Source organism: Nothoprocta perdicaria, unplaced genomic scaffold (assembly GCF_003342845.1).
Source record: "Nothoprocta perdicaria isolate Ctin4 unplaced genomic scaffold, notPer1 scaffold_73, whole genome shotgun sequence".
Lineage (NCBI taxonomy): Eukaryota > Metazoa > Chordata > Aves > Tinamiformes > Tinamidae > Nothoprocta > Nothoprocta perdicaria.
Genome location: NW_020456010.1, coordinates 3,297,474 through 3,312,374, shown reverse-complemented (window position 1 = coordinate 3,312,374; position 14,901 = coordinate 3,297,474). Strand labels below are relative to the sequence as shown.

The 14,901-nt window shown below is 44.0% G+C and overlaps 1 protein-coding gene and 1 long non-coding RNA gene across 4 annotated transcripts; one reads left to right on the top strand and one right to left on the bottom strand.

The window, feature by feature from the left end:
• The first annotated feature begins 95 nt into the window (after window positions 1-95).
• LOC112957550 lies at window positions 96-1,532 on the top strand. The gene is made up of 2 exons (XR_003251235.1): window positions 96-172; window positions 489-1,532. It is a non-coding gene; the product is annotated as an uncharacterized LOC112957550 (long non-coding RNA).
• A 580-nt stretch (window positions 1,533-2,112) lies between these two features.
• RNF8 (ring finger protein 8) lies at window positions 2,113-14,863 on the bottom strand. 3 transcript variants are annotated; one of them, XM_026051190.1, is made up of 8 exons: window positions 14,774-14,863; window positions 12,408-12,536; window positions 10,173-10,898; window positions 9,110-9,172; window positions 7,310-7,399; window positions 6,486-6,593; window positions 5,236-5,440; window positions 2,113-3,419 (listed from the first exon to the last, which is right to left on the bottom strand). In XM_026051190.1, exons 1-8 carry the CDS (start codon window positions 14,861-14,863, stop codon window positions 3,313-3,315), a joined length of 1,518 nt encoding a protein of 505 aa, XP_025906975.1. In that variant the 3' UTR covers window positions 2,113-3,312. The 3 variants fall into 3 exon arrangements, with proteins under 3 accessions (XP_025906975.1, XP_025906976.1, XP_025906977.1); XM_026051191.1 differs by lacking the exon at window positions 14,774-14,863 and adding an exon at window positions 14,269-14,302; XM_026051192.1 differs by lacking the exon at window positions 14,774-14,863 and having other exon boundaries at window positions 3,336-3,419; window positions 5,229-5,440; window positions 12,408-13,248.
• Between the last annotated feature and the right edge of the window lie 38 nt (window positions 14,864-14,901).

Sequence of the window (14,901 nt, the reverse complement as noted above, 5' to 3'; positions counted from 1 at the left end):
AGCGCTGAATGGCTGCGGTTGGAAAAGCCATCCCAGCTCCCCGCCCCGGGCAAGGGAACAGCGGGAGTCAGGCGCGCAGCACGGGCAGGAGGCCTGAGCCACACATCAGCACCACCGTGATGCTCCCCTTCCTGCAAGGGTCTTCCCTCCCYGCTGTTCCAGCTTCGCGTCCGTAAGCGCAACGCTGCTCCGAAGCGGTGTGTTGTCACGGTTAAGGCAGCTGCCTCCCTCGCAGCCAGGGCCCGCAGCAAGGCCTGCGCCGGGGGCGGCTGCGAGCGGTTCAGCGCTGTAGCGGSGACCCCTGCCCTGGGACACCCCCAAACACAGGCCAGGGCAGGACACCTGCGGGCGGGCATTCCAGCAGGGAAAAGCTGCAAGGGAGCCCAAGGGTTTCGCCTGGAGGAGAGAGAGCACCTTTCAAAAGTGCGCAGCACACTGCACATTGAATGATTTGAGGAAAAATTTACATTTTTTTTTTCTTTTGGCAGGATGAGAGACCAGATGGGGACAACTCTGATATTACAGATGTTTGCCTGTTCACACTCCGCTCCTACAGGCTTATGAAGAAGGGGAAAACCAAGAAACAACCAACCCTCCAAAAATCCTAAAATATCTACAGTTTCTCCTAACTTTTCTATCAAAGTAATATTATTTTAACATATTTTGCTACTGGAAAAATTGTAGATAACTTCAGTCATTCATCTTGTCTTCTCTATGCTTTTTTTTTTTTTTTAATGAATGTATGGACGGTGGAGGGAGAGGAGTCAAGTTAAGCTCGCAGGTTTACAATTCCTCATATCTACCTATCCCTTCTTTTCAAAGGTACATCTATTTTCAGTAGTCTAGTACTTCATCTTCTAAATCTTGAGACACTTTCAATAACTCTAAGCCCATTCACAGGATTCAAGGACTGATTTCACCTTGCCTAATTATTTGCAAAGATCTAGGTTCTCTCTAATTCATTCTTTTAAAACTCTAGGCAGTAGACTAATGTTTTGCTCCTTGGTCACAAGCACTACATACACCCATCCTGAGTATGAAGGAATCGAGTAGTCTGCCACCTCCTACATGCTCCCTGTGTTTGGCTTGCAAGTCAATTACGCTTGAAATTCAACTCATTTTCAGCCTTCTGTTATATTTTGTTGTCTTCCACATCTTTCTTTGCTTTTGGTCTGCTCCAAGAGGAAAGATATGATTTAAGGCCAAACAGCAAGTACACGCTACAGGCTTGATTTCTGGTCATTCACTGTGCCAAAAACCAGAAGAAAGGAGAAGAAACCTCAGAAGACCATGGTATGGAGAGCTGTCCAGAAGGGCAACAGCTGGAACATCACCTGACGCTTCTGTATGCCTGGTCAGCAGCTCTGTATCCATTAACAGCTTTCCCAAGGAAGTCTGGGCCTTTGCCAGTGAAATGCTGTGACAAGCAGGGCTACTCCTTGGACCTTTACACCCTAAGCACCGTTGGTAGAAGTGGACACACTTAGCAGGYCCACTGAAGAGCTACTCTGTAACTAGAAAAACATTATTCATATAATTAGATATTAAATGGATAATAATTAGATAATTAAGAGGGGACCTCAGGAGATGATAGTTCCTCCACAGGAAAAGACTTACACTAATACACTAGTATTTTAATAAAGTTACTTGGCCCAGAGATTAGATTTTTTTTCATTTTTTAAATCCTACCCCCCCCAAAAAAAAAAATAAAACTCAAACAAAAAAGACCCCTGATTTTTTTTTTTTTAAGGACAGACTTCTCCTTCATTTACCTGTGTTTTTAAATGAGATATTTCTTTACTTTAGAAGAGGAAAATAAAGAGGTATGATTCTATCTGTTGAATTACTGTTAGCCATCGCTAACAGGGCTGAAGAGCTGAATGTCTTGAACACACAAGTCTTTCAAATAAAAACAGACACTAAAACTGTTTAGAGCAATCAAAACATTAAGCAAACAGAGCCATTAAAATGAGACAGCCAGGGTTCTCTTGAAGATTTTAACATAACTAGGAGAAAGATACTTGTCTCAGCAGTTACACCAAGGAAATAAATGCAGAAATGTTTATATTTTCTTCCTTAAACAGGAGAAACATAAAAACAGGAAAGTACATAGAAATGACCAAATAAATTACAGACCAGAAGGATTTCCCCCATCCCATTCCCACTGTTGCAGAGCAGTCTTTTCCATTAACAGCTAAGTCAAAAGTATAGGCCACTGAACACAGAACTAGGCAATCCCTATAGGATGAGGCAAGTCTTGCTCAGGCTTTTATGGATGAGTGATGTGCTGTGAGGGYAGTATGTACCACAGCTCAAAAGCAATTTTGTAAAGAGTAAAACAAAATGCTTCCCTCYTTGCCTTGTGGTTGCCTACAAATGCTGCTTTTGCACCCTGCCAACAGGGCACTACATTAATTCACTTTGCAGCACTTCTGAAGAGACCGAGGTTCCTCTCTACTGCTGGCTAGAACTAAATGTGCAACTAAGTCACTGCTAATACTTTCTGGATATGCTGCTTCCCATTTCTAAAACACTTTAGGCAAAAGCCTGAAGAAGAAATAAACTAAAGGTGCTATCTGAAAACAGCACTAGCTAGGGACTTCTAGAGGATGTGATTTAATCTTCTCCATCCCTACCTACTAGGCAGGGAGAATGTTCTTTCTCACTTTCAGGTCCCAGCAGCACAGCTAATGTATTGAAGCACTGAAGGCTGACAGGGTCCATTGGCACCCTCTGGGAAGCGTAACCTCCACTGCGAGGCAAGCCTGGGATGGCTCCAGCTGCCATACAAAACTGAAGAGGAAGGCCCACGAGGGCATTTTCTCCTGGTCTACCCCTGCTGTCTGCTGGTGAAGATGACCAAGTTTTCAAGTAACTTGGGCCATTCCCTCTGCTGGCTGAAGGAAGAGAAAGCCGATGCCCACACTTGAACAGGTCATTCACCCAGGAAAGGGCAGCGATGCAAACACACCAACACATGAGAGCGAGTAGGTCACAGGTGAGCATGGACGCCTATGCTTTGCATGTGAAGCACCTAGTATGAAACAAGTTTTCTTTCTCCCGCAATCCCAGTTTTGCTTTGGAGATCAAGCTTCTGTACAATCATTTAAAAAATAAAATCCTTCTTCCAAATGCAGCTAGTTCTCAGCTCCAGTCTCCTCACTCAATCTCTCCTTCCAGATGTCCAGTCCACTCCTCCAGCGGTAGTTAACCCAACACCATGAGGTTCATTCYGGGCGCCATACAGGCCAACCAGTCTGCAGCAGCAGTGTTCAGATAGTGTAGWAGTTATCACAGTACAAATCCTTGTACTCAAGAGTCCTCGTTATCACAACTGCTCATCGACAGGATGGAGTAGATGGAGGCAACGACGGCGTTGTCATTGGCCGTGGCTAGGTTCGCCAACACACTCCATTTCTCTGCACACACAAACACACAGACAGAAGAATTAGCAGATGGCTGCTCTACCCAACACCTACTGCTGAACTACTAGCTCTCTTGGGGACTTAGAGCTGCCTATTGGCAGTTTACAACAGGTCTTTCAAACTGCACTGCCTATTTTTTGTTTCAGATTTCAGCTTAAAAACAAACAAAAATCCAAGTTTTAATTTCTACATGTCTTTTCTTGTTAAGATAGCACAGGTCCTCCACTAGTGCACAATTAGCTATGGAAGCAGCCGGCTAATACAGGGCCTGGCAGTCAGGCTGGGTGGAAGGAACAAAATGGAACAAGGTGGTTTCAAACAAGCAGTGTTTTGCTCAGGACACTCCCCAGGCTCATCACAACCTGCGTATAAAGACTGTATATTATCAGATGGTGTCTTCATACTGAAGTTCAGCATTTGACTGTGCTTCCCTACTGCTCCCCACATTACAGTTTCCTTTTCAGCCCATCTTACAGCTGGTTTCTTCTTAGGAATTCCTGTCTAACTGTACATATGGCTGCTTAATCCACATGGTTTCACTGMTGAATAAGACAACAGCAAGGGAGCAATTCATCCTTTTCCCTGAAGTGCATCAYGGTGAAGCTCCATGACTGCCCACTACCTGACGAGGCACTTCGCAGTGCTAAGGCACACTCCAGGTGTGCACAGTAAGCACAAGCAGTATCAGCTCTGCAGAGGTGGAAACCATCCACGAGGCAGTGCTGGACAGTCTCCGAGAAATGCAGCTTCTCCTGAGGGCAACAGATTGAACTGGCCATGCAGACAGCGCCACGTCAACCTGAACTCGTCATCTAGAGACGCCATTCTACGTTACCCTCAAAAAACTGGAACATTTACAGAGCATTTCATTAGGAAGGACTTTACAAGGCTTGATTTTGCAAATAAAAGATCACGCGCTCACCTCTATAAAGGGGAAAACAACAGAATTATTTAAGGGAATTCAGTAATTTAACTTTTTAAGGAGGGTGGTAGGGAAAAACTACTTTTCAGCACCTATATACCACTGGAAGAGCTCTAGAAACAAATTTGCAAGAGGAAATAAATAGGAATACCCCATACTCAAATATAAAATATTCCTATAAAAATAGGAATTCTATTTTTTTACAGGAATATTTTAGATTCCTATAAAAATAGGAATTTGCTCAGAGTCTTTACAGTCATGCAGTCATTTACCTACAACTAGGCAAGACATAATGTGTCAGAGCCAGAGTGGGAATTCAACAACAGCTCATAATAGAGATCAAGGAACAGTTCAGCCATACACTTAACATGACAGATCAATGTTCCCTTCAGAGATCTCCTAGGTATACCTAACACAGAGAATTCAGAGTTTCTCATTAGGCCCTGCTCTTCTAAGCTTTCTTACTATTGATGGAGTCAGCAGTTTAATCAATCAGAAGGCATTAGGTAAATTTTTAAAGGCCCAAGCTGTTCAGTTTGACTTTTCTTTAGAGATCTCTTCAAAACAGTATAAACTTCAGTAATAATTAAGTCATCCCACTAGACTGTGGAATTCATACAAAAGCCTTTGTCCAGACTTTTTAGTAATTTAAATTTATTGTATAGTTAAGCTAGTTGTACATTATTCCCTAAAATATTTCCCATTCTTAACTCCCGAWGAATCCCCCAATAACAGATATTGAGCCTCATATACAAATACGAGGTCATTTTCTAATACTATTTTTGCATTCCYTGAGCATCTCCTTAGCATATAGGTGCCAAAGAAACTTCTATAAAATAAAGGGAAAGAGAGATTGTACTCATCATGCCACATCCACCCACCTCTCACCTTTCCGCTCTCTGATAAGGGCAAGGCGGCGGTCTTTCATTTCTGCATCCAGCTTTTCCACCATCCTGTCAATGCAGTTGTCTAGCACCAGAGAGCGTGTCTTCGACTGGATCTCCTGCCTGCAGATCGGGCACTCCACTTTCCGCTTTGTCCACTCGTTGATGCAGTAGGAGCAGAAGCTGTGCGCGCAGTTCAGCGTGACTGCCTGCAAAAGCCAAGGGAGGGATATTCATCCAAGCACGCCCGCGCTAGCACTGCTCTGAAAACACAACGAAGCCAGGAAAGTGGCAGGACACTTCCCAAATGGGAAAGGAAGCAACTGCAGTTAGGGCAGGGGGACCAAAACCTCTTCCCTTAGCCTACCTAAGAGACAAAAGCCTCTTTAGGCTTCCTAGGAGCCTTCCATGGCTATAAAGAACTAGAGAAATTAGAGTACAGGCAAATTTCACAGGCTGGCTAATTCATTCACCCAAGGCCACAGCAAGTTTGTGGTGAAGACRAGAAGAATACCATAAGCGTACCCAGTTTGAGACAGACAAACTATGGAAAAACATAGATACTGCAGAATAACATCTTAAATTACTGAGAAAACAAAATATAAACATGTCAATTTGTTCTTAAGTCAACAGAACAAAGCTATCATGAAATATGCTTCATTACATTAATTTCTACTAATCGAAACTGAAGTTCCAGCAAAATAGGAACAAAAATACATCAGGCACAGGCATAGTTGGCACAATCCTTTTGCAATCACACACAACGCTTCTAAAAACATTTCTCTTTTTCCAGAAACAGAATTCATCTGAACTACAGGAGCGGTTCAGAACTTGACTGAACGTTGCCTCTCTCTCCCCTTAATAACCCCTCCTCACGCACAGGCCAGAAGGGATCTAACCTCAGCCAGTCTAAGGCGAGGTATACTACAAAACTGCTTTTCCCAGAGGAGGCTATTGGCAACAACTCAGAGCAGCAGTTCAAAGTACATACTCAAACACTGCAAGCTCGCACATATCTCGGGAGTCAGCACTCATCTCTGTGTAGGGAAAGAGATTACAGCAGAGCTTGCTGCCCAGAAGGGGAGGTAGGGTAGAGGGAGTGCGATCCCAGGCCAGACCTAACCCACAGGTCACCTGCTCAGACTGTTAATTATCAAGCTAAAGAAATGAATTTGACTTTTGCTTTATCAGTGCTAACGAAAGGTTCTCAAGTTTCTTTTTTAGCAGCAAAGCCTAATGCTTGTTGAAACATACCTCGATAAAGTGCTCAGAACAGATTGTGCACTGTAGCTCGTTCTCCAACACATCATTCATCTGATTCAACACCTCCTCTTTTTGAGCTCTCACCTTTTCCTTCTCCTCCTAGAGGAAAAACACATGTGGTGACATATCGATGACTACTTAGTATGTTTTACCTAGCATAATTTGGAGGTTGAGGGACAAAGATAGTGTGAGGAAAAAAGCACATAACTGCAAGTCCTACCGTGTCCCCTCTGCATCCATTATACATGCAGATCTGAAACCCTGCTCCTCTTTGCAGTCACCCACTGCAGAGAGCTGACAAGCAAGTGCAGCAGCCGGTATCTAAGTTTCCCTTAGCCTAAGAGAGCTACAAATTGCACCATTTTTTTCAAAAGTTTCTTTCAAAAATCTTACAGGGATAAGATGCCAATAAGCACAAGAACAAAAGAGTAATTCATTTGATGTCTGATGCAAAAGCAGAACATCAAGTAGCCAAAATACCTTAAAAATAATAAACCCCTAAGAATTTAAAATGTTTCCTTTATGTTCCATTTATGTTTCTAATTGTTCCATTCAGCTCCGTAGTAAAATTTGTTGTTTGGGGTTAAGTTAGGCTTCTACAGACCTGCTCTGCCTTCTAAAAATAATGAAGAAATTCTTCCAACTGAAGCTACTTTTGAAACAACAACAGAGTTGCAAAGGAGACAAAATCCAAAGCAGACAGCCAGAGATGGGAAATGAGCTCATTTCCAAATGTAAGATACCGCAAAGCATCCCTTTAATTACACTTACTCATCACTTACAAGTGAAACCGAGAATTCAATTTTATTTCGTACCTTGGTTTCTTCCAGTTCTTTATTCTTGGCTTGAATTATCTCCTCAAAGTCTTTTTTACTACGGCTCAACTCTTCCATCAAAGCACGATGCTGTAATAATACCATCCAAAAAGAAAGTGATTATAAAGCTCTCCTATTAAAYTAACATAGCTTTAATTATGAAGCTCCACATACTCATTTCTGCTAATCCTCCTCTAAAAAGCCATCTATGCCTGTAGGAGTTGTTAGTTAGAGGTAGTTTAGCCCTCACTAAAGCAAGCAGTTATTTATGACCTTCCCAAAACCATGGCACTTAACACTCCCTCTCCCAGGTCATTCTTTCTCTGTGCATCGTTGGTAGCCTCCTTTTTTGTTATGCCTCAAAGGAAGCAGAAAGACCCACACTTCTACAAGACAAATTAATCAAGACATATATGCCGGACAGTCATGCATGAAGAGAAATAAAAGCATAAGAGCAGAGCAAACAAGCTCACACTGCTAAGGATAAAACTCATTATGGAACACAATCAAATCCGACAAGGAGTGGCACATCTGAGGCRCTGTCGATCTCAGTGCACAACTAACCCAGCTACCAGACAGTGGGGTAACYATATCTCTTACCAGCATTTTCAAATTCCCTAAGGATAATCAGGACAGGCTTACTGTATTTTGTGTACCTTTAATTAGAGTTGGAGCTGACAACACACCGCTATCTACCAGAAACACTAATAATTAGAAACTAGTTTAACAATTTGAGAGAATTTTTTTTTTAATTACAAGAAATTTGGAACTCACTTTCAGGACTTAAATAACATATGAGGTTTGAACTGACAACATCATCATACATAACCTCTCTCTGCCAAGATAACCTTATTTTCATGAGCATGCAAGGCATTTATAATGAAAAGAGGTAGATGTATCTGGGAACTCTGAAGATCCTCATCCTCAATCCCTCTGGAGATTATTCCTCATTAACACACACACTATGGCATTGCAGAAAATCTGCAATGAGGAAGCAGACAACAACTTCACATCCATCAGGGCCACTTGCAGAGGCACAAAAGGCGTTGGGATATAAGGACAACTTAAGAGCATTCTACCCAAACCTAGGACGTTCCAAGCACTACCCATCCTGCAACCTCTGCCTCACCTTCCCGTCCATGCTTGTCCTGACCCTCTTTCTTCCTAGCACTATCCTTCATTTCCTCCTTCTCTTTTTTAAGCTCCGCTCCCCAACTGCTGGTTTTGAAGACACTGGCTGCTATTGCTATGTTTTGGCTGTGTGAATTCTYTCATCTTGACACATTTACCTCAGTTTGAAACATCTCAAAATAAGGCTTGGGCTGTTGACATTGCATAACACAACACATTTGCAAAAATTAGCTACTTATTATTCTAGACATTTAGTACAAACCTTCCAATATCAATAATTAGCTAAGTGTGGCACTTAACCCAACTTTCAGAGCTTGTCCTAACAGGTCACTGTGCTTCAAGACATGTTAAAAGGTCAGGCCAGCATCTGCAATTTATTTTGTTTTTCACTCATGTTTTATTGTCACCCTCTTGAGTGCATCTGACACACTTGAGTAACGAGGGGTATTTGATGCATATCTACCACAAAAACCTGTCACTGTGTGCAGAATGGCAATTCCCAAGAAGGGAGTCCTGCTACTTCCTAGCAGAAATCTGCTCTGCAGATGAAAACCACTCCAGTTTGCAACTAAGGCACATTCCTAGTCTTCTGCTAGGACGGCAGAGCAGCAGGAAAGAGTTGTATTTCAGCTACACACGCACACCAAGCCTAGCCTTGTAAGTACTTGCCTCCTGCAGGACCTGGGCCAGTTGCTCCTCCAGATTTTCTTCCCCGTGTTGCCACTTAACTCCCTGGAGAAAATAAATASAGATTTCTTTTGCTGGAAGAAAAATTTTAATTGGAAAAAAAAAATGCTTGCACAAGACTTTGGATTACGCTCTCTTTTTAGAGGATATACACAAAGAAACACCACCAGCGTACAGTGAATTCTAATAAATCCCACTCTGGTCCTCCACACGTTCCACAGGAATTAGGGRTATCATTTATTGCAATGAATCAAAATGACAGCTTTGTCATTCAGAATTGCACCCTTGGAATACCTCCAAATGAATTCTGGCTCTAACACCTATGTTCAGAGGAGCAGAGGTCAGCAAGAGCTTAACCACGAGAAAAAGCAGCAACACCATCTATGAGCACAACGGGGTAAGATAAACCAGAGCTCCCCTTGTGYTCTAGTACGCCACTCCAGGCGTGCCACAGACATCCACCTTCCCCTAAAGAGCAGGTTTCAATAGAAGCAATTGATAACTCCAAGATAAACCCACTTCAAAATGAAATCCTCACTACTTTTAAACTGTTCTGAATAAATTTAAATAGAAATATACACTCGTATTTTTTTCTCCCAAAGATTTAGTTACCACTTGTGCTCAAAGACACTGACAGATTGTAAACGAGGGGGCTTAAAGAAAAAAAAGAAAAAAAAAAAGGAAAAAACTCCTTTCCCTAAGCAATGCAAATGAAAAGATTAAGCATATAGCAGTTCCCTGAGAAGTCAGAAGCTGACAAGTTTTGCACCTTTGTCCTGATCAGTTGTGCAGCCCAGTCCTTCCTGTTTCTGCACATTCTTTTGGTGCATATGCTTGGAAGAAAAAAAAAAAAAAAAAAAAACCACCAACCACACACACTATAATGGCTTTAACAGGAACAATTCACGTGAACACTATTCAATACATTACTGTAGTGTTCAATAAGTCATTTCGGATCAAAGCCTTATGTTAGTGATTCCATTAAAAATAAAAAAAATAAAAATAAAAAACAGAACACAGACTGAAAAGAGTATTACCACAATACCTCTAGTTTCTGCTGCTCTTTACAGAATACCTTCTGCAGCTCTTCCATGTGCTGCTGATTCTGCTCTTGCTCCAGGCACAACCGGTCCTGCAGCTCCTGCAGCTCCTGTTCCATTGCCAGGATCTCCTTYTGAGCGCACTTCCTGCGCCTCTGCTTCACGCTCTGAACCTCCTGCTGCTTCTCCTGCAGTTTGACTTTCAGCCTCATTATATCTACCAGAGTTTTCCTCAGCATTTCCAAGCCAGTCCAAGACTGTGCAAGGCTAGAGCCTTTCTGGTCCCTATGGGTGGCAGGTAGAGCCTTCTCAGAGTGCACSGGGTCCCTGTGCTCCTCGCTTGGCTCAGGAGCGGGGAGCTTGAGATCCGTCTTCTGTGTTACCTGTTTGGCCTGCTCTACCCTTTCCCGTGATTTCCCTGCAAGTTCACTGTCACAAGACACTCTGTCTCTTTTGCATCTGGAATCCGAAGGGCCTTCTGATCCAGATATTTCAGACTCTTCCACACTATATTTACGTTTAGTTCTTGGACTCTTAGTTTTCCCCAAGTCATTTCTTTGGGCTAGGAAGGGTTTGATTTTCTCCCATTCATCTTTGATTACTTCATACTCATACTCAGCAGCCTCTCTGTTCTCCAAAGGCACTCCTAGCTGGATGCGGTCTCCTTCAGCTATAGGATAGGCTTTTAAGGGATCCAGGCGCTGTTTATTAAGCCAGACTCCATTTAAACTCTACAAATGGACAGAAACCAACAAGAATCAACAWACAGTTATACAGAACCTTCAACATTTTTTTTCCTGGATGCTGTAAACATATCCCATCTCCTTAGTGCGGCAATCAGAATAAAACACCTCTTTAAATACATCTTGCAATATCCAATTTGTTGACAGTGTCCCATTTCTCACAGTCACTACATGATTTACTATGTATTACAACTACAGCGCAGATTTTTTCATGTCACCAAYAAGAACCAGAGGAACGCAAGCAGTTGCACAGAAATAAAAGAATAAACTCTAAGGGGAAAAAAAAAAAGAAAACCACCTACCCAAAGGCTTCTAAAAGTATTACCTAAACAACAGAGAAGACTCCACAATAGATCGTGAGTATAGAATACTGCAGTAATTATCCTTGGCAATTGACATTAGCCAAAAAATCAAAAAGAGACTAAAAAAAATGGAACACAGCTTTCACTACATACATAATAAATACTTAAAAAAAAAAAAGGGGGGAGAGGAATGAATGAAACAGTGCTCCATAAGCATGGAATGTGAAGAAAAAAAAAAAAGAAGAAAAAAGGTGTTCTGCATGCAATGTTCAAAGCAGAAAAGAAGTTGTTACACTAGGCATTAACAGAAAAAACAGCTTCAAAATAAACAATAAAATTGAGCTATGCTCAAGACGAACTACAGAGATAYTAGCAAACAACACATCCCAAATACATTCCACAGGACAACATGGTAAAATCGTAGCCGTGATAACTCAGAAACATTCAGAGTTAACCTACCAGACGTGTTTCCAACCACGTAAAACCTGAACGTTTCAAACGTCTACTGGAACAGACCCCCACTTAAGAGCGGTGTAACTGTGTAATTCTAACAGTAGCCTCTTTACTGCTTCTGGGCTTATATACTGTTGATCCAAAGTGCTTTAAAGGCTAGATGACTCATGCAACATTAACTGTTTTTTTCAATGTTGTTCTCMAAAAACTTCCTGTGCCTTAATCTAATTTTATTTTTTAACAGTTTTCTGCATGAATGAGAAAGTGGAAATAAACAATGCTATAAAAATCAGATAACTTCCATYTTGACTTTACTAGTTATCTGAGGACTCTTGATCTCACTGCTTGGCTATAATCAGCTGAGAAGAAATTCCAAAGGAAAGTCCTTTGACTGCACTGCATGGTTTTTCTAACATTAGATTCTCATGATAATTGCTGTCAACATTCCTTTTCTTTCTTTTTTCTTTTCCAAGAACGTAACACAAAGCAGGTTCACRGAAGGCAAAATGTCCTGGGCAAGACTGTAGTCAGCTGAAAGCCATTAGACCAAGAGATAAATTTCCATACAGAAAGCAATGAGCTCTGCATCCCCATTGCAACAGACCAAAGCCTCCTGCTACAAGGCTCAAAGGGCCTTATATCATTTTTATATTCATAATCTGTCATATCACTGTATGGAATTCAAACAARGCATTCTCTTTCATCCATCTCAGAATACAAAGTCTCCAAGCCATCTCTGTACCTTGTTATCCTTAACAGTCCACTGTCCTTCTGCATTTTGCTGAAAAACGCAGTGTTTACGAGAGATCATCAAGGGACAGGTTTTTGACACCAGTTGGTAGGTGAGATCTAATCCTCGGCCTACAGATACCTAAAAATAAAGTAGTTTAGTAATTGCAAACAGCAACAACACAGTAAATTCAGCCTTTATGACGTGTATTTAAGTATAGAAGAAATCCTTCTTTTATAGCTGCTTCCCTATAGAGTTAGGATAACACGATGATCTACCAAAGTTCTTCACAAACCTCCTACGTTTTTTCATTTAAATTCAAGTCGACAGAAAATATGAGACCTTTGAAGAAGACAGAAGTATTCTCATTCCTTTCCCTTGAGGAACGTTTGTCAGCTCTCAGGTAGATTTTAGCCTCGGGTTTCACAGAAATTTTTCTCAAGAGTAAAGCTGGTTAAAACAGTTCTCACTCCATCCCTCCCCTCTCACATTTGTTATCTAATGAAACACCATTTCTTCAAAAAAAGTACAATTACTTGTTGGTCTCACAGAGAAACAAACTGCTCTTCTTCCATGATTTGCATCTGTTCAACTGCTGTAAACAGAAGCAGGAAAAAAGCAGCCTTGAAATCTGCAACCCAGAACGTGCCCACGTAACCACGCTCTCAGCTTCCAACACTTCTGTAGATCACACCATCCGTCTCAGGCCTTCGAAACTTAGCCACGTGCCAACCATAACCAACAGAGAAGGTGACCTACATAACCTGATTTGATTTCACAGCGTCTTCTGGAAGAACAATGGACAGAAATCGTAATGGCAGCTTCACCATAATTTATTTAAAAGTAGATCCATTTAAAGGATCTGCTCACCCTCTCCCCTCTGCCTTCTTTGCCCAATCTGATAGTCAAGCACCCATTTTTTACTCATTTGCATGCTGCAGGGAAGTAATTCATTTTAAAAGGACAGCTGTGGGTGCCATGTAGCCAGAAAAGTGCATGAATCCAAAGCAAAAGATGCAACATGAACAGGCAGCCAGAAAGAGCATGGCAATAAACCATTTACCAGGAGCCCACACTTAAATCCCACTAGGCCTAATATAAAAGTTCTCTCTGGCTTATATGTGTTTTAGATGAAGACTACTACCCTTCTCCCCTGCAATTCCAACTCAGCTACACCACCTTCCAATTCCTACAAGATGATAACAAGATCCTGCAATCCAGGAAAGTTCATTTGCTGCATTTATTACCTGAAACAGTCCAATCCTTTTTAAAGCAAAGACTCAAACTCTCACATCCTAACAAAATGCAGGGAAGCAAACCACGATGAAAGCAAGATAAACCATCAGCTCTCTTCTTCTTAGGTGCTTAATAGCTGCTAACACTCTGTCAACACGGGTCACTTTAGCGAGATGAAGGTGACTCTCTATCCCCACCTTCCCCTCTACTCCAGGCAGGYCCCTTCATGGGAGTAGGAGCTCCAGGCGGATTCACTTACACCCTTTGCTCTGCTTTGCTCCTACTCGTGCCCGGTCGCGCAGACCGTGGGCCCGAAGCGCCGACGCAAGCCCGGGAGCGCAGAGCCGGCCACGGAGCTTCCTTCTCCCTGTCAAAGCCCTCGGCACGAGCAGCCTTGGGCACAGAGCGACGGAGCACGGGGCGGCCCAACGTTTATCTTGCTGCTTTYGGCCACCAGACCTGCAGCCCTCCTGCAGCACCCAATCCTCAACGAGGTCGTTTGCTGTGCAAGCTTGGGGATAAAACAGCCTCTTTGGGCTTTGTGATGAGAAAAGGAATACACGCTATCAGAAGAAAGACCTATCCTGAAGCCATTGGAAAYGTAACCAAAATGGCTGAGAGCGCCGGCCTCGCTTACACCCCAATACCGCTACTGGCGACCGCCAGCGAGGCTGCGCGCTGCTGAGCTCGCCGGGCAGCACGGCAGCGACTCGGCTGCGGAGCCCGGGCTTCCTCTCCGCCCCAGCAGCAGCGGCGCCCCAGCAGCTCCGCTCCGCTCGGCTCCGCTCCGCTCGGCTCGGCTCCGCTCGGCTCGGCTCGGCTCCGCTCCGCTCGGCTCCGCTCGGCTCCGCTCGGCTCGCGCAGGCCAGCACGGCCGGGCGCATCCGCCGAGGCCCCGGCGCGCCCGGGGAGGCGGCGCCCTGCCCGCGGCCCCGAGCGGCGCCCCGAGCGCGAGCCGCGCGGCCTGCGCCTCCCGCGGGGCGAGCCCGGGGCAAGGAGGCACAAACGGGCAGCTCCCCAACGGCAACAACCGCCGCCCAGCCAAGAGCCGCCGCCCCCCCGCCATAACCGCTCCCCGCCCCGGCGCATTAACGCGCAGCAAGGCCCGGGCGCGGCGGGGCCGCTCCGGGCGGCGGGGCTACCTCGGTGCCGGCCTCCAGCAGGAGCCACTCGCCGCTGGCGCCCACGCGCCGCAGGCACCAGGCCAGGCGCGAGGCCCCGCGCGCCGCCATGGCGCCCTCCCGCCGCCGCCGCCGCCGCGGCAGGCAGG